Source organism: Cetorhinus maximus, chromosome 11 (genome assembly GCF_964194155.1).
Source record: "Cetorhinus maximus chromosome 11, sCetMax3.hap1.1, whole genome shotgun sequence".
In the NCBI taxonomy this organism is placed as follows: domain Eukaryota; kingdom Metazoa; phylum Chordata; class Chondrichthyes; order Lamniformes; family Cetorhinidae; genus Cetorhinus; species Cetorhinus maximus.
In genome coordinates, this window is record NC_135889.1 from 103732042 (window position 1) to 103758818 (window position 26777).

A 26777-nucleotide genomic window follows, 5' to 3' on the forward strand; every position below is an offset into this window, starting at 1 on the left:
GAACTCATTTTCCAGGCTACCTTTGCCCAATTTACATGAAAATTAAAGTCACCCATGAATACTGCAGTACATTTCTTGCACACCCCATTTATTTCTTCCTGTATACCCTGTCCTACATTGTGACTACTGTTAGGGGACCTTTAAGCTACTCCTACGAGTGGCCTCTTATCTTTCCTTTTTTTTTTCTCTACCCAATCCAATTTTATATCTTGATCTTACAAGCTAAGGTCACCTCTTACTACTATGCTAATGTCATCCTTAATTAACAGAGCACCTTTTTCTAGCTTCCTGTCATTCAGAAATGTCATACCGTTCAATATTCAGGTCCTAGTCTTGGTCACCTTTCAACCATATTTCAGTAATGGCTATCAGGCCATACATGTTTATTTCTATCTGTGCTAACAATTCATCCATTTTGTTATGAATGGTGCACTCATTCAGATAAAGGCCCCTTAACTTTTGTCTTTTTACTATTTTTGCATTCTGTGGCCTTATCTGCATGTGCACTCTTTGTACGCTCTCTCCCTTCCTGCCACACTCTGGTTATCATTACCCAAATTTGCTAGCCTGCTCTATTAACTTGTTGTTTCCTTTTAGTTTACCATACCTCCCCTCACATGCTCCTTCCCCCTGCTCCCCCAGACTATTTAGTTTAGAGCCTTTTCTACCGCCCTAGTTATATAATTCGCAAAAACATTGGTCCCAGGACGGTTCAGGTGAAAATGTCCCTGAGTAGAGCTCTTATTTTCCCAATACTGGTCCCAGTGCCCCATGAATGAAAACCCATTTCTCCCACCCCCCAGTCTTTGAGCCACACATTTAACTCTCTAATCTTATTTTCCCTACGCCAATTTGCTCGTGGCTCAGGTTCTCGCTCTTAGCTTATCCCCTAGCTGCTCGTACTCCCTATACAGAACCTCTTTCCTTGTTGGTTCTTACGTGGGTCTCCCACTCCCACTGCAAGTTCCTCTCCAGCCCTGAGCAAATGTCCCAAATCCTGACACCGGGCAAATAACACAGCTGTCTAAACACTTGCTCTCGACTGTAGAGAATGTGTCTATCCCCAAAATTATCATCCTTGTGTTTAAATCCCTGCCCCTGTATCCTCCTTCTGTGATATAGCCTCTCTCAAAATGCTACTACCTGTGATTCCAAACTCTTGTGCCACCCTTTTTCTTTCACTATTATTATTACTCTTCAACAGGGGCCCATGACTGGAATTCCCTCCCTAAACCCACCAAACTTTTGGTCACCCATGCTAATCTCTCCTCCTTTGGCTCAACATCTGGTCTTTTCTCAAACCTCCAAAGTTCCTTTGGGCATTTTTAGACCATTAAGATACTTTGTAAGTGTAGCTAGCTGTTCCTGTTTTGACATGTTTTTGTTAAGACTCAAAGTTACCTCAAATAATTTATTGACTACTATATTTGGCAAATGATTTTTTAAGGTATTTGGATATTAGCAAATTACTTTGATACAACTGTATGTGCTGCTTTTGAGAAATCGCAGATCAACTCTAACCCAGCTTGTAAGTGCACAATGTTCCTCCTGGTACTTTATGTACTTGAACATGGATGCCTGAACACAGATCTTGTTATGATAAAACTGGTTGTTTCTCTGAGGTCTGTAGTTTCTAAGAAGACATTCGTTCTTGACCAAGCACTCAGAATAATATTCCTTCGGTAGTTAAGTACTGATGGTGTCATTCAGAAAACTAGCTGGGATGGATTCCTGAAGGTCTAGGGAAGTTGAGTGAAATTACACAATTATTAGTGTCTCCGGATTAATGTCTATTTGTTTAGCATACTTACGTTATTAGATTTAGCTTCTCTTTAATGTTAACTTAAACTTTCTTATTCTCTCTTCCCTAATATTTTTCACAGACCCGCCTCTTGTACTTGAAATGGCAAAAATAAAGTGCGTTCATTTGTTTTAAATTGCCAATGTTGGTTCATTTTATTCTGCATAATATTGGGAACTTTCCTCCTTCAGAAGGTGCTGGTCAACAGCAATAACTTGCATTTATCTGATGCTTTCAACATAGTAAAACACTCCAAAGTGCATCACAGCATTATCAAACAAAACTTGGCACTGGACCACAGAACAAGATGTTAGAGATAACAGTGAAAGGTCTGATCAAGGAGAGAGATTTTGAGAAGTGTCTTAAAGGAGAAAAGATAGACAAAGAGGTTGAGAGGGGGAATTCCAGAGGTTAAGGCCTTGGCACTGAAGGCAGGGCCGCCAAAGATAGATTAAAATCAAGGATTCACAGATATCTCAAGTGTGGGGCTAGAGGAGATATATAAAAGTAGGAAGTGGAGAGGCCGTGGTTCTAAAATAAAGGCGTTGCTCGACAAGGTGGTAATTAGGTCAGCAAATAGAGGGGTGATGGGTGAATGAGCCTCAGTGCAAACTAGGATATGTGCAGCAGAGTTTATTTATGACGGGTGAAATTTGAGAAGCCAACCAGGAATGTGTTGGAATACTTGAGCCTCAGTGTAACAATAAGAGAGTATCTCACCATCTCCCCATGGCATTCAGTGACACTACCATTGAATATCAACACCCTGGAGAATTTACATTGACCGGAAACTTAACACATAAAAATTGTGGCTTCAAGAGCAAGTCAAAGCCTTGGAACTCTACAACAAGTAACTCACCTCTTGACTCCCCAAAGCCTGTCTACCATCTACAGTTGTGAAGTGTGATGGAATACTCTCCACTTGTCTGGATGAATTAATCTCCAACAAGACTCAAGCTCGACACCATCCAGGATAAAGCAGCACCTCATCCACCAGCTTAAACATTTTCTCCCTCCAATATCGACGCACAATGGCAGCACTGTGTACAATCTGCAAGATGTACTGCAGCAACTTATCAAGATTCCTTCGACAGTACTTTTCAAACCCGCAACCGCTACCACCTAGAAGGACAAGGGCAGCAGATGATTGGAAACACCAGCAAGATCCCCCCTCAGCCATCCTGACTTGCAACTATATTGCTGTTTCTTCACTGTTGCTGGGTCAAAATCATGGAACTCCCTTCCTAACAGCACTGTGCTGTACCTACACCACATGGCTGCAGTGGTTTAGGAAAGCAGCTCACCACCATCTCCTGCAAGGCAGCTAGGGATGGGCACCAAATACTGGCCTAGCCAGCGACATTCACGTTCCATGAAAGTATTAAAATAAAAGGCATGCATGAGAGTTTTGGCAGCAGACGAGCTGAGGCAGGGCAGAGTCGGGCAATTTACACACTGGCATTAAGTGACCTTGGGTACCTTGGGACCACATGTGACACACAGGTTGCGAACAGTCTAGTTCAACCTCAGGCAGTTGCTAGGGAGCAGATGGTATCAGTGGCTAGTGGCAAGAACTGAAGACAGTGACTTCAGCCTTCCCATTATCTAATTGGAGGACATTTCTGCTTATCCCTGTACTGATGCCAAACAAGCGGCCTGACAATTTAGTGACAGCGGAGGAGTCTGGAGAGAGAGAGAAGCACTTTGCCCAAGTGGGCATTTTCACACACAAGCACAGACAGCACAGAACTTGGATCTCACTCATGCACCTCATGTAGGAAAGTGGTTTGCATTGAGGAAAACAGTGGAGGGCATAAAGGAAAACTGAGAGGATTAGAGTGGTGAGAAATGAATTTGATAAGAATCTTTTGAAAAAATAAGTTACATGACTAAGGAGAGTGGAGCAGGCAAGTTGGGCTGGCATCTCCCTGTGTTCCTCCTGTCTGCAAGTCTGCAATTCACTGCCTCTTTTCCCTAATTGGTATATTTTAGGTGAATCTTTCAATTTAAAGCAACCAGTTCCAGAGTGTATGGACCATTCTGCACCCTGCTATTGAGTGATTGCTGCTTTTGCTGCTGGGACACTGCTTCCACTTGATTTTATGGATGCCTATTCATCCTATGCTGTTCTGTTGGGCCACCTTTGTTCCTGTGGCTGCTGTGATTCTATTCTGCTACTTGAATCTTCAAGTTCAAGCTAACTACAAACCATATTCCTTATCTTCGGTGAGACAGCAATTTTTGTGTACTTTGAAGTCAGCATTCTGTATTTGGTGCTCGCAGTGCGGCCTGCTCTACACTGGGGAGACCAAACGCAGATTGGGTGACTGCTTTACGGACAACCGTCATCGAGTCCACAAGCATGATCCTGTGCTTCTGGTCGCCTGTCATTTTAATTCTCCATCTTGCCCTCGTGCTGAACTCTGTTCTCCTGCAGTATTCTAGTGAAGCCTAACAGAAGCTTGAGGAACAGCACTTCATCTTTCAGTTAACCACTTGCAGCCTTCCGAACTCACATTGTGTTCACACCATTTTAGACTGTAACCTCTGCCCTTTTCATTTCGTTTATATTTTCTTTGCAGGTTTTGGCTTTACTGTTGTTTTTCTATTGTTTTTGCTTTTGGATGGCAACTGTTCATCATTCTGCCATTCGCACTACCTCTGGACACATCTTTTGTTTCTGTACTTGTCCCATTACTACTCCCTTTCTCCTTGTCTCACCAACTGTTTTGTGATTTTAATGTCTTCCGTCTTCTGCCTTGTCAGAGGTTCTCTTTCAACCATTTTCTCCCTCCTACCTTTCACCCGTTTAATACCTGTTACATTCTAACCTTTTCCTGTTCTTATGAAAGATCATTGACCTGAAGCATCAACTCTGTTTCCCTCTCCACAGATGCTGCCTGACCTGCTGAGTATCTCCAACATTTCCTATATTTATTCCTTATCCACCATCCTTTTGCTGCTCTTTCCTGAGTTCCTGGATTTGCATACGCTGCTCAACTAGCTTCTGGGCTTTTCTCTGCTTTTGTGTTGGCTCCTGGGAAAAGCTGCATTTCTCCAATGTTAAATGGCTTTACTGTGAACTCTGCTTTGCCAAAGCTGCCCTGGACTTCACTTTTATCTAATACTAGGAATGTTTCTATTATCTGTAAGCTTGTTTTTTCTACCTTTCTGCTGTTCTCTCGACTTATGTGCTGGACTGACCACTGAAATTCTGATTCTCTTAATTCACTGTACTTTCCGATTGCAACTTCCAACGACACCTCAGCTGATATGTTGCTCCCCAGTGTCTCCTGGAATTACCCTCTCTCCTTTCTAGCCTTTGAAGCTGGATCTTTCATTTGATGATCCAAGCTGCACCTACTCTATCCACAAGTAGACACCTAATCCAGAGTTCAGATCTTAAAAATTAAATTCTGAAGTGATTCATATTCTCTTCTCCTGTCTTCGGGTTAATACAACATTGTTTACCTCTCTCTCAATTTCCAACACTTACCCTTCTTACCCTACCTTTGTTTCCTCCTCAGTATTTTGGCCCCCAACAGCACTATCACAGCCTCACTCCATGTATAACTCCACAATATTTCCTCTTACTATCCACCACTTATTGTGAATGATTATTTCAACTTCCTGATATTGAGGGATTCTATATCCGCCTTACAACCCTGTCTTCCAGGTTATGCTTTTTGCCATCAGCCCTGCCAAGTCGCTCCAACTGTATGTTTCCCCCATCTCTGTGATGTGATGCTTTGTCCTTGCCCTAACCTCGCCATGCTCCCCTCTCCTCCTTTGATTAATTAACACTCTTCCATCTTCTACATTTTTCAGTTCAAACATTTATTTTTTTGGAGCCGTCTCAAGCCCTACATTGGTGTCCTTTGCTTCTGTGGTTCCTCATCTTCCATGAGTTCAATCTTAAGCTCAACTCTCTTAGAATAAACCGCATTCTATTCTCATCCAATCACTCAACTTCACGTAAATTTTCCCACCCATATCCTTGACCACCACCTAAATGTTACTATATTTGAGGTCACAATCTTTGACCGCTTTCTTGTCTGCTTTACCACCCACATCCTTCATCCCTCTCCTGTGCACTGTTCACAATTTTACGGCATTTCAGACAGGACCTTGTGCAACACTGAGTCCCTTCGTCTCTCCTGGAAATGTATCTGCCCTTCAAATCTATACTGATGTTTTATTTTTAGTTATAAAAGCTAATATTTTCCAAGAATTACAGTTGTATTTCAAGCACTTCTAGCTGTAGCTACTAGAAACGTTCTGCTTTTGTCATTTGGTTCAGCTATTTTTTTGAGTTCCATTTTCATCTTAAATCAAATTAATAACATCATCTTTGATAAAAATAATTCCCAAAATGGGATGTATCCTTTTGAAAGGATATTGTGACTCATTTGGCCAAAGGGAGCTCAATCATATCAAATTGAATCCTTTTGCAGGTTCTTGATTTTTATTGCAAAAATAGTCGTCGTTTTCAGATGCAGAAGCAGGGAATTGCACTTTTGTATGATTCAGTGTTTCCCTGCTAATTCAGCTCTGTGTACGCTTCAGTTTATGATATCGTAATGAGATACCTTGGCCATTATCTTGGTTCCCATTGTGTTATTTCATTGCGATTCTATTGAGGGTGACAGCGTAGATATTCTACATAAGAATAATCCATATTTTACTGCAAAGCAATTCAGTATTCCACACAATTGTGCAATAATTGTAGTATACTACAACACTCGAATTGAGACAGTAAATCCATTTTCTACCTTCTACAAATTTTATGCACAGACATCACAGTAATGCATAATTTGGAAGTATTTTCATAATGTTGGAGAGGCAATAACAGAAGACTAATTTCTAAATGCAATTACTGTTATTTCACGACTAAATCTCAATTTCATTTCTTTGCCGTGTAGGTCTTGTTACATTGCCTTGATCCCTTTCCTGTTTTGGGCATTGCTGCCTATGGCACCTTACTGTGTACACATTGGCAACCATGTTTTCTACACTACAGTAACTTCAAAAGATACTTTGTTAGCTTTGGAACACCCAGAGATCATGAAAGATGCTATTTAAACGCAAGCATTTTACTTTTTGCATCAAGCTTCAAAAATGGTGCACTCAGTTTATAAATGCTGCAAGTATCTGAAGCACTTTAGTATTGAAACTAAATCCCTGATCAGAGAAGATGCGAGTTAACACAACTGCTTCAGATACACTGAGCAGACTATTCCAAAGCCGGTTGCCATTTCCTGACATGAAACTTCATTTCACTGCCAGTGTCATATACAGTTTCCCAATCTGGACTTAAGTAGGAGCGGGCTATTGTATTACAGGGGAGATGGAGAAATATCATATTCAATAAGGGTGCAAAGCAAACTCTCCTTGGACAAAGGGACAGATGGTCACTTTAATTCATGGGATGTGAGCATTGCAAGCAAAGTCAGCATTTGTTGCCAATTCTTAGTAGAAAGATGGGAGTGAGCGGTCACCTTGATCCACTCCATTCCAGCCTATGTGGTGAAAATGCCCCCATTTGCTGTGGGTAATGAGTTTATTATTTTCAGATAACGATGATGCAGATATGTTTGAATCAGGAGAGCAGTAACTTGGTAGGGAACTTGGAATGAATTTTGTTCTGATGCACCTGCTGCTTTGTCCTTCTGGAAGGGTGGAAAATGTGGGTTTGGGCATGCTGTCGAGGAAAATTGGAGAGTAGAGAGAGAGGGAGCACGCAGGCACAGTTCTTGATGCTAAGGAGAAAAAATCCCTGTTCCTTCAGGATTCGGATAAGGAAAATCTCATTATGGGACAGGCAGGTCACATAATAGTCACCGTTGTGATCAGTGAGAACAGATTTCAAAACAATCTTGGGAAAGATGCTTTATTCCAGGAAACCACATTTCGACTTTTCATCTGTGACCACTGCCATGGTACACGACTCGTCATTGTGGAGTAGCACAAAAATCACTGTTAGAATTTTTAGACTGAGGTAAATTATATTTAATTCCATAATTACCATAAAATGTGGTTCATATTATAAAATACATTGCGCATGGGGCATCAAAATTAAGTGTGATCATCAGATGAAGCCCGCTTAGAGGCAACAGGACCCACAGTCATAATGCAGTCCCCTTTGAAGTCATACATTCTGTCTATCGTTATAATTATTACCTGTAAGAGATAGTTATAGTTAAGTTGCAAAACTTATAGTCGTTAGGGAAGCAGAGAAATGGAGTTGAAGCATGGAGGTTTCTCAGCAGTGCAGGTCGAGGAGCTGAGAGAGCCAAATGTGATATGGGCTGAGGGATAAATAATTGCCAGGACTCTGAGGAGAAACCTCTCCACTTCTTCAATATAGTACCATAGAATCTCCTACACCCACATGAGAAGGTAGACAAGGTTGAAGTGTAATGTCTCATCTAAAGTATAGAAACACGTTATCAACCTAGATTTTGTGCTCTAGCCTCTGGAATGGGTCAATGAATTCACAACCTTCTGACTCAGGCTAGAGTAATACCACTGAGCCACAGTGGACACCAAGTTTGGATGGGTTTGCATGTCAATTTTCCAAGACCTGTTTGACTTGTTACTTGATTTGCTGTTCTACAGGGAAGCCCACCCTTTGTGTTATGTAAGTGCTTGACATTTTGGAATTTAACCAATATTCCCAGTATTGTTAGAGCAATCATATATACTGAAGGAAGCCATTTGATCCATTGTACCAGTGCAGATGCTTTGGTCAAGCTATCCAATTCATCCCGCTCCCCTGCTCTTCTCTTGTTGCCCTGCAATTCTTTCCACTTCAAGTATTTATCCAATTCTCTTTTGAAAGTTATTTAATCTGCTTTCACCATCAATTCAGACAGTGCACTTTAGATCACAACAGCTCGCTGTTTTTTATTTTTAAAAATTACGCCTCTGGTTCTTTTGCTAATCATCTTAAATGACGGCTGTCTGGTTACTGACCCTTTTGTCAGTGGGAATAGTTTCTAATATACGCAAAACCATTCATGATTTTGAACACTTGTGTCAAATTTCTTCAACTTTCTCCGCTCAAAAGAAAACTAGTCTCTCCACATAACTGAAGTCCCTCATTCTTGGAACCATCCAAGTAAATCTCTGCTGCATCCTCACCAAGGCCTTGACATTCTTTCTAAAGTGAATGCAATACTCCATCTGAGGCCTAATTAGTGTTTTATAAAGGTTCAGCATAACTTCCTTGCTTTTATACTTTATACCACTATTAATAAATTGAAGGATACCATGTACCTTCTCAATTTATCCTGCCACTTTCAAAAATTTATTTACGAGTCCCAATCTTTTTGTTCCTGTCCTCCTTTTAAAATTAGATATTTTTATTTCATTTAGTTTATATTGCCTCTCCTCATTCATCCAATCAAAATATACCACTTCACACTTCTGTGTTAAATTTTATCTGCCAATTGTCTGCACATTTCACCAGTCAGTCTATTTTTTCCTGAATACAACATTGCCGAGCTTTGAATCATCAGCAAACTATGCCCAAAAGAGCCAAGTCCAGGTCATTAGTATATATCAAGAAGCACAACAATTTAGTTGAGGGGAAGAAATCAGTGAAAACTACAATTTTTCTCCTTCCCCTCTGGTATTGTTTGTCAGATGAATCAATCAGGTTATTCTGTAAATTTTAAACATCTGTTTAAAAACAGCCTTTGTGAGACCTTGAAGCAGCAATTTGTCTGCATTTTCTGCTCATCTTATGCATGTAATCTGCCCAAAAGTACAGCTAAATTGCCATCTAAGGATCTGTCTAAGTAGCTTTTGTTTCAGATCCTGACGGACTGCTCAGTATCCTTGAGTAATAACCAGATGTTGTATTAGCATTTCACTAAACTGGCTTGTGCCTGAGGCAGTGTTCCTGAGCCAATATTATCTCAACTATGCATGTATTTAACTTTAGCTTTACTCTTTTGTGTATCATTTTAGGGTCTTTTTGTTTACACTTCTTCCTATCCCCAAGACCACCCACAACTTCATCCGTGTCTGCCAATTCCATCTAATAACCATGAGCAAATATGTGAGAGGGCTATAGTGTGCCGAAACCAACAGTAAGATGGAGAATTTGCCATCTGCTGAATCACAAGGCAGATTGGCATCCTACCATAAAATAAAAGACTTTAATGTAGACTGATTTCCTTTTTTAATTGTACTGCCCCTACAATTTTATTCTTTCAAAGATATCCCTTTTACAACTATTTTGATTTCAAACTTGAGTCTTTATGTTGAAGCTGGTGGCAGATTTTTATCTTGTTAGTGTTGGTTCCTTTGCCTGCAAAAGCCATTGGTATGCATATGGGTTGGTTTCAGGATTTCACCTTAAGAACCAGAAATTGCAACAAAAATACTGGTTAATGTTGGAGCTGTTACTATAGATATGGTTTTTGCTTGTTACTATATTTTACAGTGCAATGCAAGACGTTAAGCCAAAATGTGTTGTGTTGTGCTCCTTGTGTTGTACTCCTTTAAATCTTTGTACAGTAATTGAATGTATACATTGGTTTACTGTTAAAGCAATAAATTGACGATGCCACATTATCTTGGATAGACCAAATAATTTATATCCTTAACTATACAGATAGTGGATTATAAAGTCAACCCTAAGGCCTTTAAATATCATTTTAAGAAGCATTCATTTTTATGCCATTCATTATTGCAATGCTAGTGCAATATTGTATACGAAAAACCATGCATACTAATTTGAAGAAATTCAAAAGTTTTAAAGTAGATTATCTAATATTATAAATTATTTTATCTAGAAGTCAGCCTGCAGAATTCAGTTTCTAATTCTAATTATAAGTACCAAAGGGCAGAGGGAATTAACCTATTGGGTCAAGAGGTCATCAAAATTTTAAGAACCAACTAGTTATAAATTGACAAGTCTATGCAATCCATTTAACTAGAGTACGAGCACAGGCCTCATCCAAGACAGTTCTTCCATCTTGCCTTAAAAATCATCAAACATTGAGGTAGGCTTGACCCACCAAACAACCTCAAGGTCTGAAGTTACTCCAATTAGCATTTGTACCATGGTAGGATTAGCACCATGTCCTATGACCTGAGAGACCTACATTGATTCCAAAATAGATTTGCTTTGACTACACGACTTCTACTAAAAATTAGCTGCCTTAACCAATTTCTAGTCAGAATGAGGTTGCAGCACAAATAGTCCACAATTGATATCAAAAATAAACTAATTTGAGCCACAAAAATGACTTTTGGGAAACTAGAAAATTCACACAGAGGCAGTGATTCTCACTGTGAAGGAAGATTTCAGCCGTTGGCTATTAATAGCCTGGGAGCTTCTAGTGGACTGTCTTTCCCCCTTCACTTGTATCCTTCAAAACACCTATAGCTTCAATTCTTGGGTTCTGAATGGAAGCGCATAACCATTACTAGAGCAGGAATTTGGTGCTATTTTTCTGTCGTTCTTCTGAAATGAGTCGGGCAGTGTTATATAACTGGATGCTAGTATGGGCAGATGTGTGGTTCATGATAGTTGAGTTCCTGGTTTTCCCCTGACATAGGAAAGTGGTTGACCTGCACTTCACAAAGTTCCATGCTGGCACAGTTGAGATCAGTAACTCATCATGTGGGCAATCAGGGGTTCAGGCCCACATCCAGTACGCTTAAAATGCATTGTTTTTTGACATTCATGAGTGTAAGTTGCTGTGCATTAAAGACCCAGTAAGAACAACTTGCAGTTATAAAGCCTCTGCAACATAGTAAAGCATCACATGGTGCCACAGAACTGAAAACAAATGCTGACTAGTGGTGGGGAAAGAGTTTGACGAAGTGATCATAGACATGTTCAAATAAATAGTTTTGGGGAGGCATATAAAGGAAGGAGAGAACTTGCAAAACAGAAGGATTTAGGGAAAGCATATCACAATGCTGGGCCAGTAAGTCAAAAAAGTAAGGCCAGTAAGCCAAAAAAAAGCCAATCTATTGATAAATAGTACTGTATTTCAGAGCTGAACGACCTGCCAATGAAGAAAATAAGGGATGAGAAGAAAGCCAGTCAGGTGTACAGAGGTCTTGCAATGCAGGCTATATATTGCTGCAGAGATAGGGAAGAACAAGGTCATTGTAGGATTTGAGGGTCAGGAATTATAATCCAATTTTGGGGGGATGGGAAGCCTTGGGGCTTTGCTAAGTGCAAGTTGAGCACTTGCTACAAAGAGGAAAACCAGAAGATCAATTGAGCCACACATCTTGCTGTACAAGCAGCCAGCTACTTAACGCTGCCCACGATTCATCTCAGAAGAGCAACAGAAAAATAGCATCAAATTCCAGCTCCAGCAACATGCTGGAATCCAATCTTTCGGGGATGGGAAGCTTATAGTAGTTAGCGCAAGGTAGGATACAAGGATGGACCAAGTCGCAGTCAGTATAGATATAAAAACAAAAAGCTAAAAGCTACTGCGGATGCTGGAAATCCAAAACAAAAACAGAATTACCTGGAAAAACTCAGCAGGTCTGGCAGCATCGGTGGAGAAGAAATCAGTTAACGTTTCGAGTCTTCGTGACCCTTCGGCAGAACTGAGTATAGTTAGGAGAAAGGTGAAATATAAGCTGGTCTAAGGTGGGGGGGGCGGGGGGAGAGAGAAGTTGAGGGTGGGATGATTGTGGAGATAAGCAAGCAGTGATAGGAGCAGATAATCAAAAGATGTCACAGACAAAAGGATCAAAGAAGTGTTGAAGGTGGTGATATTATCTAAGAAAAGTGCTAATTAAGAATGGAAGGCAGGATACTCAAGGTACAACTCTAGTGGGGATGGGGTGGAAAGACTAACAAAGTTTTAGTTTTAGATTTAAAAATAATGGAAATAGGTGGGAAAAGAAGAATCTATATAAATTATTGAAAAAAAAGGGAGGGAGGAGAAACGGGGTGGGGATGGGGGGAGGGGGAGTTTAAGATCTAAAGTTGTTGAATTCAATATTCAGCCCGGAAGGCTGTAAAGTGCCTAGTCGGAAGATGAGGTGCTGTTCCTCCAGTTTGCGTTGGGCTTCACTGGAACAATGCAGCAAGCCAAGGACAGACATGTGGGCAAGAGAACAGGATGGAGTGTTAAAATGGCAAGCGACAGGGAGGTTTGGGTCTTTCTTGCGGACAGACCGCAGGTGTTCTGCAAAGCGGTCGCCCAGTTTGCGTTTGGTCTCTCCAATGTAGAGGAGACCGCATTGGGAGCAATGAATGCAGTAGACTAAGTTAGGGGAAATGCAAGTGAAATGCTGCTTCACTTGAAAGGAGTGTTTGGGCCCTTGGACGGTGAGGAGAGAGGAAGTGAAGGGACAGGTGTTGCATCTTCTGCGTGGGCATGGGGAGGTGCCATAGGTGGGGGTTGAGGAGTAGGGGGTGATGGAGGAGTGGACCAGGGTGTCCCGGAGGGAACGATCCCTACGGAATGCCGCCAGGGGGGGTGAAGGGAAGATGTGTTTGGTGGTGGCATCATGCTGGAGTTGGCGGAAATGACGGAGGATGATCCTTTGAATGCGGAGGCTGCTGAGGTGATAAGTGAGGACAAGGGGGACCCTATCATGTTTCTGGGAAGGAGGAGAAGGCGTGAGGGCGGATGCGCGGGATATGGGCCGGACACGGTTGAGGGCCCTGTCAACGACTGTGGGTGGAAAACCTCGGTTAAGGAAGAAGGAGGACATGTCAGAGGAGCTGTTTTTGAAGGTAGCGTCATCAGAACAGATGCGACGGAGGCGAAGGAACTGAGAGAATGGGATGGAGTCCTTACAGGAAGCGGGGTGTGAGGAGCTGTAGTCGAGGTAGCTGTGGGAGTCGGTAGGCTTGTAATGGATATTGGTGGACAGTCTATCATCAGAAATTGAGACAGAGAGGTCAAGGAAGGGAAGGGAAGTGTCAGAGATGGACCATGTGAAAATGATGGAGGGGCGGAGATTGGAAGCAAAATTAATAAATTTTTCCAGGTCCCGACGAGAGCATGAAGCAGCACCGAAGTAATCATCGATGTACCGGAGAAAGAGTTGTGGGAGGGGGCCGGAGTAGGACTGGAACAAGGAATGTTCCACATACCCCATAAAGAGACAGGCATAGCTGGGGCCCATGCGGGTACCCATAGCCACACCTTTTATTTGGAGGAAGTGAGAGGAGTTAAAGGAAAAATTGTTCAGTGTGAGAACAAGTTCAGCCAGACGGAGGAGAGTAGTGGTGGATGGGGATTGTTTGGGCCGCTGTTCAAGGAAGAAGCCCAGGGCCCTCAGACCATCCTGGTGGGGGATGGAGGTGTAGAGGGATTGGACATCCATGGTGAAGAAGAAGCGGTTGGGGCCAGGGAACTGGAAAATGTTGATGTGACGTAAGGTGTCAGAGGAATCACAGTCAGTATAGTATGGAACTCCGGCTGCTGAGAATAGTATTGGAAAAGTCCAGAAGTGATAAAGACATGGATCAGGTGGATATTGCTCTTTGTGATCCTTTGGTTCAACGATGTTGGGGGTGAAGTGAAGGGTGTACAGCTGTCTTGCAAGAGCATAATACTGATGAGGGGTGAGCAAGTTTCCATCTCTCAGCTTGATGGCTATACTTGCATAAGAAATTAAATCTGCTTTAATTCAATCAGAAATGCATCTGACTGATGTTCCTTTGATATTAACAAAGCACTCTTTAGTTATCCGAATGTACACTTTAGAGATCTCCGTATCCAGGTGGTGTCAACCAAAGCTGCTGCTTAACAGATTGATGAGATCTAACAACTTTCTTTCCAAGAACAGGTAGAAAGGTTTTGGCTTGTTACTCAGAAAATTCTATCTAAGTATACCTTTCCTGCAGCTACCCATGACTTGTATTGCTGTGCTGCCTACCCAAAGGAGTCTTTTGTTTTAACTGTGGCCTCAAAAACTTTGACCTCGCCAGGCCAAATAAGTTATTTCAGAGCCAAAAATACTTTTCCAAACAATCAGGCCACTTCAAGATCAGCAAGCGAAAATGTCTTGATTTGAAATTCCGAGGGAAGTTGTCAAAGTTATCCTTTTAATTTTGATTGCTTTCCTCCATTCCATGGAAATATTTTTTACTGAATCTGTGCATTCAGGCTAATTGTGGGTCGTGCAACTAGTATGGCAGCTCTCTTTGTGCCTATTCATCAGATCGTTCCAATTAAACCTCCTAGCTCAGAGGTCTCGTGCACACCCTTGAGTTCTGGAATATTGTGGTTGAGCAGGAATCGTGGTTTTCTTGACTCATTGGTCACAGGAGAAAAATGAGATGGTGGAGCTCTGACTGAAATCAAAATGTTAATTGAATTCTGTTTTCTTATTAGTCAGTAGTTTCACTGAAAATGTATAAGTCTAGCCTTCTGATTTGGTTTGCTTTTCCAGTGTAACATTCCAAGTAGAGGATTAACAAATTGGAAATTGTTTTTGATTTCTTAGCAGCTTCTGTAAGGTGCCTCTGATTCATTGAATTTTTTCTTTTGTTCTGCCTGTCTGTATAGGCATTGTTCATGCTATCCTTATAAAAGAACTGAATTTCTCTGTGATTCTGTACTTATATGTTGCCTGAGCAGGAGAGGGGCATGTGCCTCATGTGATTACCAAAATAAACAAGTAATGCAGCAATAGAATAAATCTTTGTTCTATGGCAGAGTTGAATACCCCACTTAGTGATTTTTCATTACATCTTCCCTCTTACTCTGCCCAATTTGATAACGGACCTCACTCAATGTGTAGAATAAATCCTACACAGTGAGGAAATACTATTTGAAGCATTATGAATGCTGGAGCTCTATGTGAATATTGGAGGATATGTTGAGACAGAGAGAGATAATCCTCGAATTATTCCACTGGATTAGTAAAACATGGCCTATTGCTTCTACATCTCGGGTGACTCATCCTCTTCAGGTTTTCATCATGCACTGATTGGATATGTTGGATGTCGAGCATACTTCAATTCTCAGATGTGTCTCAATCACATCGTTTGTGAAAGTTTTTTTCAATCCGTCTGCAGCACTTTGTTTGTTTGCATTAAATTTGACCTGTCGTTGCTCTGCACACTTGCATATGTTCTCCAACTTATTTTATAGTTCCTAAGTTGGATCCTCAGATTCAACTAACTCTATTTTTGGCATCAATGCACATTTGAGCAATCTGCCTTTAGCTCCCAAACCCAAGTCATAATGTAAATGGTTAGGACATCATCTGCTCAGTGGCCATTCTTAAGACGACTACTGCAAGAAAGGCATTACAGGGACATTTTAAAAGTTGAAAATAATTGACTCTGGCAGTTATGAGACTTCACCTCATTTTGAGCGTGACTATAGGTAAAGTGAAGCAGTGGAATATATTTTTTGAGATAAGAGATTGATTTGTAAGCTATTTTCAGCAAGTGCAACAAATCTTTGTTAATACAATCAGATGAAATATCGGTTTGGATCATCTGATTTGCAATTTAATACTCACCTAAGAGACCTGTACTTTCCAACTCTCCATTGCAGATTATGCTGTCATCTAACTATGCTAGCTTGATCACAGTATTCAATATGGCAATTTGCTATCTACATGTCAACATGATCTTGCTAACCAGGATGAAAAATGCCTCGAGCAGCACTGTACTGATCAGCAGCATGAAACGTTGGATTTGCACTTTTTAAGAAGAGTGAAAGTTCAGAAAGAAAAAAGATTAATGTCTGAGATGATTGAAGAAACAACTAGATTTGCTAAAAATCCAACCAAGGTTGGTGGAGTAAGGTAGTGGTGATGATTTTTGTCAATAACCGAAGTTGGAAGTGGCATGAACACTTTAATTGCAGAAAATGGTTCATTTTCAATGACTAAGAACATTCTGGAAGAATTTGTGTTTTAAAAAGTACTGTCCCTTTAAGGGCTAATGCAGAACTTTGATTGTTATTCCTGGAAAATCATCCTTTTACAAGAAAAGGTAATTCAGCAGTTTTAAAGAACCTGGAAACCTCTTGACCTTGGTGGACTGTATACAAAAGGGGTCATGTGGTAGGTTATAGCTCTGGAAAAAAACATGCCTGGAAAAACTGTTTAAAAGTTGGTTTTGGTTTTGCTTTGAGAGGAGAAAGGACCAACTGCTTGTGAAAGGAAGACAGCAGCCTTTTTGCATTCCAGAGCCAGCCCACAGCTGGAAGTGAATATAAGCTGCTCCTAAATTGCTACATGCTGGAATAGAGTACCTGCAAGTGTTCTTCGAGCCTGCCTGAAAAAAAGTGCAGGAGTCATAGACTGTTTCATAGATCAGCTCTGAGACACAACGCACAACCCAAACGTCATTTCAAGGGCTCCGCCATCTTTCCTTTCCCCTTGAACCATTGACTTTTAACCTTTGGCAGAGTTCCTCTATTTTTGTTTCTTTGTGGTGGTGGGGGGGGTGGGTGGCGGTGGGCAGTGCTGGTGTGTGTGTGTGTGTGTGTCGCTCTCTCAGGGTATCACTAAATAGTAATTAGCATGCTTTCATGTTCCATACTGGAACATGTTAATAAGCTTTGCCTTTCTATATGACGAGACTAGTTTTATAAACTAATAACTTTGTTGTTTATTGAAAGAAGCCTGCTTTAAAGCTATTTTATTCTGGGTAACATTAACAAAGGTAAATAACTGACCATTTTGCTGAGTGAATCAAACTTTTAAACTAATGGTGCGACCTGTGGAGTAATGGGGCTAGATCAACTGCATGCTCCTCCCATCCCAGTCATAACAGAAGCCTCTTTTGGAGCATGCTTCTGATCAGTACCTGCAGATCTACATACTAGAAGTTTTCCTTGCTGGACTTCCCCTATGAACGTTAAGTTGAAGAAATATATCTAGTTTAAATGGTCAGAGTGCAATGAATATTGTATAAAATTGCAGGAATACCAATAAGAACCTTTTAAAATAAGTTTTATTACCAATGTGAATATCTTTTTTGTCTGTTTTTCACTTTTTATTATTGGCCACAAAAATTGGAGTGGGGAATCACCAAGTGGGGAAAATAATGCCTGATGAAACAATGGAAGTTCCAATTAAATTAGTAAAATTTATTTTTACCTTGAACATTATGGAATCACCAATTATTTATACTGCTCACAAAACATAACTTTTATGGCCTCATTTGCAGTCTTCATTGGCAGTCCCAAAAGTAATAAGTTTTCATTATTACAAAGTGTACTGTCCAGCTTTTTTAGCAGTAAAATAGTTATTGTATTTGTGAATGTATTATGCCCTGCTGAAGTGTTTATTTAAAGTAACGCCACACCACCATAGTATCATGAGGCACAAATAAAATATTTAATTTTTTTGTTATGGTCTAAAGTGCAATATTGTATATGGTGTTTCTGTTTTAATAACATAGTCAAGGCTCCGTGCTCTGCGTTGTGATTTTTGGGAAGAAAATAATGGGAAATTTCAGGGTGGTGTCTCTCAAATTTGGGAGTAAATCAACTTTTACTGATCTACTGATCCATGAAGAATCTGCCATTTGTCAGTGAAAACTGATCTTAAAGTTTCACAAGTGTAGGTATTATTCCTGCAATCTGTGAAGACAAAGCTTTTGTATGCAAATGTTTTGCTTTTAAAGCTTTCCTCAATCACCAATTTATGGGGCCAGACATTCTATTCTGATTCTGGCTAAATAAAATGCACTGATCATTGTTGTGCATTTTTGTTATCCCTTTGTCAAATAAGGTATATGGTTTGGAGAAGATCCATCCGCTTTTGCATATAGAAACAAACATTTAACATAATACATTTTATAATACTTAAACTAATTATGTACATGTTATCACATGCTAGCACTGTAATACCAATGGGCTGAAACTTTTGAATTTATTTGGCAGGGCCATTTCTGCTTCCAACACTTCGGAATTCCAAACTTTGGGCCTCCTAATTAATGGTTATCCTTGTTTAATCTGCTTTTGTGTGGTGGAGAAAAAGGAAGAGTCGATGTTTGTATTTCAAGAATTACAAAACCCATCTGGCAAGATAATTGTTTAAAATGAGCTTAGTTATGTTATCTATCCCAAATAATGATCAACATAACATTGAAGTAGTTTTTCTGATGAAGCATGTGTATTCAGCTATGAAACAAATTTCTTAATTGTAAAGAGTAAAATAATTTACTTTCAACAGGTAATATCAGCCTTCTATCATGTTTATGTCTACAGTAGGTTATTTTTAAAAGTTTGTGTATTGCGCAGGATTTATTCTTTTCCCTTCCCTAATAACATTTCAACTGTGATCATTAGTTTAAAGTATTCTTGATAAATACATAAATTACATTTTATAATATTAAAAAAGATATCTGGCAAGTTTTCGGGGAACTGAGGTCAGTTTTCTGAAATAGTTGAAATATTCGTATTTTTTCAAACTGTAGGATTCCGATCTATTCTAAGATTGGTTCCCTTTCTGTGGCTTCATTATATGCAGTGTAAATTGACATGTTACCAGGTACAGATCAACCAGTATTGGTAATTAAATATTCTGTGGAGCAACCACATGTCCAAACCATAACATTTTTGCAAAGTAAGTATTTTTCTGTAGTTTCCACTTTTATGCCACTGATTGCAAGGCAGGCTTGTTATGTGCCATCCAATGGCCAATTTGCAGCTCAGTTTCAATATTTTGCACACACTGGCTATTATTTGAGACTAAACTTATTTATATGTATTTAGAAATGGAAGAAATCTATATTACTAAACAATAACGAGTGAAGTGGGTTTTTATACATGAAGAAAGTTAATAGGTACGTCCCTTTCTTTGTGAAAGCTCACCATATATGAGAGAGAACCCCAGTTCCAGTCAACATCATGAAAAGCGTAAGTGATGCGAATGGGGCCAATGATACCCGAGAAAAATAATAGGTTTTTGCAACAATTCAGTAGCTCCTTGGTCACTATTACTTTTTACTCCAGGTTTATTTATTTAACTGAATTTGAATTCCTCAGCTGCTGTGATAGGATTTGAACTTGTCCCTGGATCATTAGCCCAGGCCCCCAGAGTGTGGTGTATATACTGCCTTTTGAAATAGACAGGAGAATATGTTGGAGATGCCATGTACCTTAAATGCCATATTCTGTAGCTATAGGGTAATTAATGATCCAAAAGCAGACTACTATGAGCATGGTATGCCTAAAAACACTTATTTCTTCTCAAAGCATTGTTTTTCCTTTTCCTGTAAAATTGTTTTACTTGTGCAGGTCTGTCATTTTTCCGTGTTTTCTTAAATGGAGCCATTTTAACTAAGATTTGCTTTTACTTTTATCCGTCACTCTGATTTATAATTTCAATCTGACATCCCTCCCCCTTTACCCTTATGGTAATAATTGAAAAGTGGTGATTTCACATCCTTGAGGGCACAAAGATTCTGTTTCGAAATGAAATCGTTAATAGATTAGCTGGATTCTCCTGTTTCCTTTTTTTTTTGCAGGGACCAGGTAAAATAATTGTTACTTGGTATTGGATATGCATGTGTCTGTTTTATATTATCTTAAGCCAGAATGCATTATATTATTCTCCTGCTTTTGTGGAATACACAGCCAGATCTCTCTGGCCTTCCAAGTGCTCTCCCTGCAATTAAAGACATAGCTCATAACTCTTCTCTCCTGAACATGCCTTTGGTCTGTCTTCCTCCCCCTTTGCCCAACTCCTCAATTAATTTTCCTTTTTGCTCAGCAACCACTATTTTGCCCTCAATGTTAAGTATTTTATTTCTGTAGTAAAGAGCACAATAGTCGAACAGCTTATCACTTTTCTATAACATCTGTAAAACTTCCCCCAAAAATTTACAGAAGTCCAAAAAGTTGAGCATACCTTTGGTATACAGTACGTTTTATGTTAAGGTCAGGTTACAGCACTTACCGTCCTCTAACAGGTACATATATTTTTTTAAAGTACTTCCACACTGTAAGAGTGGAAAGCTTCATAGCCTTCTCAGATCAAAAAGAATTCTATATTCTTCAGCATGGAATAAAGAAAAACAAACCACAGAGGACAATGGAATTGAACCTCTCGACAGTATGTGCTGAGTTGATTTGTCTTGTCTTGTCCCTATCACCTTGTCAAAAATTCCAACCTTTGTCATAAATAACCAGAAAAGGCCCTTGATTGTATATATTTATTTTATCAAATTGAAGCATTGATTTAGATCCATGTTGTTTCAAAGTAGTAGTTGCTGTTAAACTTGTCCATCTTTTTAGCATTTGGCAATTGAAAGCAAGACAAGAGGAAAGATATGTTCTTAAATTTAATATTTGCATTTCATAAAGCACACCTAACAAAATCAGAGGGAGTCTTCCCATCAGAAACCCTTTCTTGAAAATAATTTTGATATAGATGTGCACTGCTTTCTGTTGATTTTTATTCACAGAATAAGTGTCAGTGACATTGCTGAGGACATTTGCTTAGAAAATGTAAGTGAGCTGAATGGGTGTAAATAGTTAGTGCTGTGACATTACCAACCAAGTCATGTTCATCCACCATACACAACCAGATGAAAACTTTAACTCAACACCATGGAAAATATCATTAAGTATTCAGGAAAATATACAAAAATCAACAGCAACAAAAAAGCCAATAATGACTTTCCCCAACATGCTTATCATAAAGAGGACCCCATTGGTGAGATGCTTATATATTGGTCATAGATGCTACATGTGTTAATGTTTCAGAAGAAGTCAGAAGATCAATTTTGGAACTCCAGAGGCTGACATTTTTACCCACTTGTGTAGATATTGTAAAGTCAGTGGTCAATCACATCTGTAACCACATATCCCAGCATATCACTCACTCTACCATTACCATCAAGCCAGAGGATCAGTTCTGGCTCAATGTAGAGTACAGGCGAGCATGCCAGAAGCAGCACCAGCCATACCTAAAAACAAGGTTCCAACCTGGTAAAGTTACAGCACAGGACTATAAGCATACCAAACATCAACCAACAGATCAGATCAAAGCTCTACAGCCCTACTCAATCCAGTCGTGAATGGTGGTGGATACTTAAACAGCTAACTGGAGGGGGTGCTGCATAAAGATCCCCATCCTCAATGATGGGGGAGCCCAGCACACAGTACAAAAGACAGGGCTGAAGCAATTGCAACCATCCTCTGCCAGAAATGCCTCTTCCTGTGGTCCTCAGCATCACAGGTGCCAGTCTTCAGCCAATTCGATTCACTCCATGTGACATCAAGAACTGGTTGAAGGCACTGGGTACAGCAAAGGATATGGCACCCGACAACATCCTGGCGGGAGTACTAAGTAGCATTTGTTCCTCTAGCCAAGCTGTTCCAGTAGAGCTATAACACTGGCGTTTACTCAACAATGTGGAAAATTGCCCAGGTATGTTGTATCCACAAAAAGTAAGACCAATCGAATCCAGCCAATTACCACCCCAGCAGTCTACTCTCAATCATTAGCAAAGTGATGGAAGGTGGCATCAACAGTGCTATCAAACAGCACTTGCTCAGCGATGCTCAGTTTGGGTTTTGCCAGGGCTACTCTGTTGTTGACCTCATTACAGCCTTGGTCCAAATATGGACAAAAGAGCTGAACTAATGAGATGAGAATGACTGCCCTTGGCTTCAAGGCAGTATTTGACCAAGTCCTAGCAAAATTGAAGTCGGTGGGATTTTAGGGAAAACTCTGCATTGGAATTATATCTAGCACAGAGGAAAATGGTTGTGAGGTTGTTGGAGGCCAATCATCTCAGCCCCAGAACATTGCTGCAGGAGTTCCTCAGGGTAGGTGGGGGGGGCGTTGGGTTACTACTGACCAGAAATTTAATTGGACTTGCCATGATGGGGAGATGGCGGTGTAGTGATAATGTCACTGAACTAGTAATCAAGAGGCCCAGGCTTTTGCTCTGGGGATATGGACTCAAATCTCACTGTGCCAGCTGGTGGAATTTAAATTCAATTAATAAATCCGGAACGTAAAGCTAGTCTCAGTAATGGGACTATGACAACTGTCATTAATTGTTCTGAAAACCCTGCTGGTTCACTAACGTCCTTCAAGGGGTCTTCAGACCTTACCCGGTCTGGCATATACGTGACTCCAGACCCACAGCAATCTGGTTGACTCTAAATTGACCTTTAAAATGGCCCAGCAAGCTACTCACCAATGCCTGCATAACTGAAGCATAACCTCCCTACTCTTGTATTCAATTCCCCTTGCAATAAATGATAACATTCTATTGGCTTTGTTAATTACTTGCTGCACCTGCATACTAACTTTCTGTGATTCATGCACTAGGTCACCCAGATCCCTCTGCATCTCAGAGCTCTGCAATCTCTCACCATTTAGATAACATGCCTCTTTTTTATTCGTCCTGCCAAATTGGACCTCACATTTTACAACATTATACTCCATTTACCAGATCTTTGCTCACTCACCTATCTATATCCTTTTGCAGCTTCCTTATGTCCTCCTCACAATTTACTTTCCTATCCATCTTTGTGTCATCAGCAAACTTAGAAACCATATCACCCAAATTATTTATATAAATTGTAAAGAGTTGAGGCCCCAGAACTGATCCCTGTGGCAGACCATAGTTGTGGCAGTTGGTGAGTTATTTGTTGCAAAATGTCCAGTCTCTGACCTGCTCCTGTAGCCAAAGCATTTTTTTTAATTGGAGAAGAAAAGAGTTGACGTTTCGAGTCCTCATGACCCTTCAGCAGAACTGAGTAAAGTTAGGAGAGGGGTGAAATATAAGCTGGTTTAAGGTGGGGGGGGGTGGGGGGAGAGAAGTTGGGGGGGTGGGTGGGTGGGGTGTGGTTGTAGGGACAAGCAAGCAGTGATAGGAGCAGATAATCAAAAGATGTCACAGGCAAAGGAACAAAGACAAAGTGTAAAAGGTGGTGATATTATCTAAGAGAATGTGCTAATTAAGAATGGATGGCAGGACACTCAAGGTACAGCTCTAGTGGGGGTGGGGTGGAAAGACTGACAGGACATTACAGTTATAGATTTAAAAATAATGGAACTAGGTGGGAAAAGAAAAATCTATATAAATTATTGGAAAAAACAAAAGGGAGGGGGAAGAAACGGAAAGGGGGTGGGGATGGGGGAGGGATTTCAAGATCTAAAGTTGTTGAATTCAATATTTAGCCCGGAAGGCTGTAAAGTGCCTAGTCGGAAGATGAGGTGCTGTTCCTCCAGTTTGCGTTGGGCTTCACTGGAACAATGCAGCAAGCCAAGGACAGACATGTGGGCAAGAGAACAGGATGGAGTGTTAAAATGGCAAGCGACAGGGAGGTTTGGGTCTTTCTTGCGGACAGACCGCAGGTGTTTTGCAAAGCAGTCGCCCAGTTTGCGTTTGGTCTCTCCAATGTAGAGGAGACCGCATTGGGAGCAACGAATGCAGTAGACTAAGTTAGGGGAAATGCAAGTGAAATGCTGCTTCACTTGAAAGGAGTGTTTGGGCCCTTGGACGGTGAGGAGAGAGGAAGTGAAGGGGCAGGTGTTGCATCTTCTGTGTGGGCATGGGGAGGTGCCATAGGTGGGGGTTGAGGAGTAGGGGGTGATGGAGGAGTGGACCAGGGTGTCCCGGAGGGAACGATCCCTACGGAATGCCGCCAGGGGGGTGAAGGGAAGATGTGTTTGGTGGTGGCATCATGCTGGAGTTGGCGGAAATGGCGGAGGATGATCCTTTGAATGCGGAGGCTGGTAGGGTGATAAATGAGGAAATGGGGGACCCTATCATGTTTCTGGGAGGGAGCAGAAGGCGTGAGGGCAGATGCGCGGGAGATGGGCCGGACACGGTTGAGGGCCCTGTCAACGACCGTGGGTGGAAAACCTCGATTAAGGAAGGAGGAGGACATGTCAGAGGAACTGTTTCCCTTCCCACCTACATCCGTGATTCCTCTGAGACCTTGCGTCACATCAACAATTTCCAGTGCATTTAGTAACTCTAGCTGCAACTAATTTTGAAACCTAACTGACAAATGTGTTTTGTTAACATGGTTTCCTTCTGGTTATTTACTGGAAATCTGTATCATTTCTTGATTTGCAGATTCTCACTCTCACCTGTGTGTTTGCCCTTTCTTATGTATATGTTCCCTTTGAAGTGCAGTCTGCTGTTATTTATGGAGGTTAACATGGCAGTCACTTTGTGCTTAACAACAACCCAGTGATTTTGGCTGAGGGAGGAGTGTTGGCCAGTCTAAGACTATGAATTGTGCTAAGCAGTCAAATGTGTCCACCTGAAAGGGTAAACATGAGATTTAACATCTACAAAAGACCCCATCTCCCATACTGCAACAAATCGCTCTGCAATACGTTGAAATATCAATCTAGATTATGTTCTCATGTTCAGGACTAAGGTTGGAACCCATAACTTGCTGATTCACTGCATTTGAAGTGGAAGGCAGACCCTGAATATGCTGTGGTAGTTTTTTGGTTAATTAGCTGAATAAGTACTCTTTTCACAATGACAGCTGTGTTTTTTAATTGTTTTTTAACCTGAACTGCCTTAAATAATTGTGTGCCACAGTGTCCTACACTATAGATTTTTTAAGGAATTCTAAGGTTTGCATTTATAGTATTGAAAGATTGTTTTGATTTACCAGTGAAACAGGCTGAATACATAATGTATTATTGGAATTTTAACATGATTAAATCCCAAACAAAAGTGAATTGATGAAGAAATTCTTCAAATAAAAAGAATCAAACATTTGACATTATGTAGTGTCTGTGCTGGCTTCTGATGCCGTTTTATTTGGAGTAAAGGGGCTTAGAGTATGAAGTTGGAGAAGTTTAAATGCTGATTCAAGTTATTTGTTGTTGACAACACTATATTTGTTAAATTAAAAAATCTCCCTTCTTTTGAAGATCACTTAAAGCAAGAAGAAATGCTGGCTTTCATAATTCAAATGTTTTCTAAATGGTTAAAGTTTGTATTTTAAATAATGTACTGGGTTGATGCAGTGTTTCATTAGAATTCATGACTGGATATCAGTTTATAATATGCAAGTATCTTATAGCACACCTCTATTGCCATTTTCTTGATGACCTAATTGTTAATTTTGCTCTTGAGTATTTATCTTCAGTTGTCTAAACTAAACTCTTATATATTTACAGGATTTTTTATGAAGGCTGAATCATTCAAAGCTATGGAAGTGGTGAGAAGCAAAATCAGGAGGCTGTTTTGTTGAATGTGAGAACCACCTGTATTTTGGACGTGACTGGAAAATATACATTAAAGAGAAGGATGTGGCCTACTATGGGTTCAATTATAGGAAGATTACCATGACTCTCAAAAACCAAGACTAGCCTGCAGGAATCAGTAAAAACTGAATAAAACTGCTGTATGTCAAAACATATATTATCCTTCTTAAAGCTTAGAACTGAATAAAGGTTTTTGTGAATCATGTGCATCCTGATTAGAAGGCAGTGGGTGTTCTCCATGTAGCACTACTCTACAGCTCCAAACACTCTGAATCATCCCACAACACTAAATGAATGTGGATTATTATGAGGCAGTGACTTTGTATAAAATGGGAGCTTTTGAAGAGATGCTTCCTCATTGAGCTGGAACATCTTCCTGAAGACTTTTATACAGTGGACAAGCACTGTACCATCTGGTCACATTTCAGAGGCCATGATGACATGAAATCCAAAGATATCATCTGACTTTTGATATCTTTGAGGTGTCACAAGCAGAAACGTAAAAATGAATGGAGGAAATGAGAATGATGGTGAAAAAGATGGCGGGGGACCAGCAGTCCAAGTTCCGATCGGATGGCAGCGACAAGTTGACCAGAATGGAGTACTGTACATGAGGTATGTGTACTGTGTATTTTTTAAGATGGTCAACTTGGAAAGTGGAGTGAGGGGTACATGCAGAAAGAGAGTGAATTTAACTTGTGGTGTTGGAGTCAAATATAGTGTGAAGTGACTATCATATTTTTCCTGATATTACTGGGGGATACTTTAAAGCAGGCTTATGTTTGTCTGCGTGTATGTTTCT

General features: G+C 40.4%; 1 protein-coding gene across 5 annotated transcripts in view; it reads left to right on the forward strand.

The window, feature by feature from the left end:
• The window catches only part of mbd5 (methyl-CpG binding domain protein 5), a 246082-nt gene that overhangs the window by 75869 nt on the left and 143436 nt on the right, over positions 1-26777 (forward strand). For all 5 annotated transcript variants that reach the window (XR_013578004.1, XR_013578005.1, XM_078552521.1 and 2 more), the window contains exon 2: positions 25889-26590. Coding sequence is in view for 3 of the 5 variants with exons in the window: in XM_078552521.1 (XP_078408647.1) it covers positions 26481-26590 (110 nt within the window). In the remaining 2 variants the exon portion in view is untranslated. The remainder of the gene's footprint in view (positions 1-25888; positions 26591-26777) is intronic.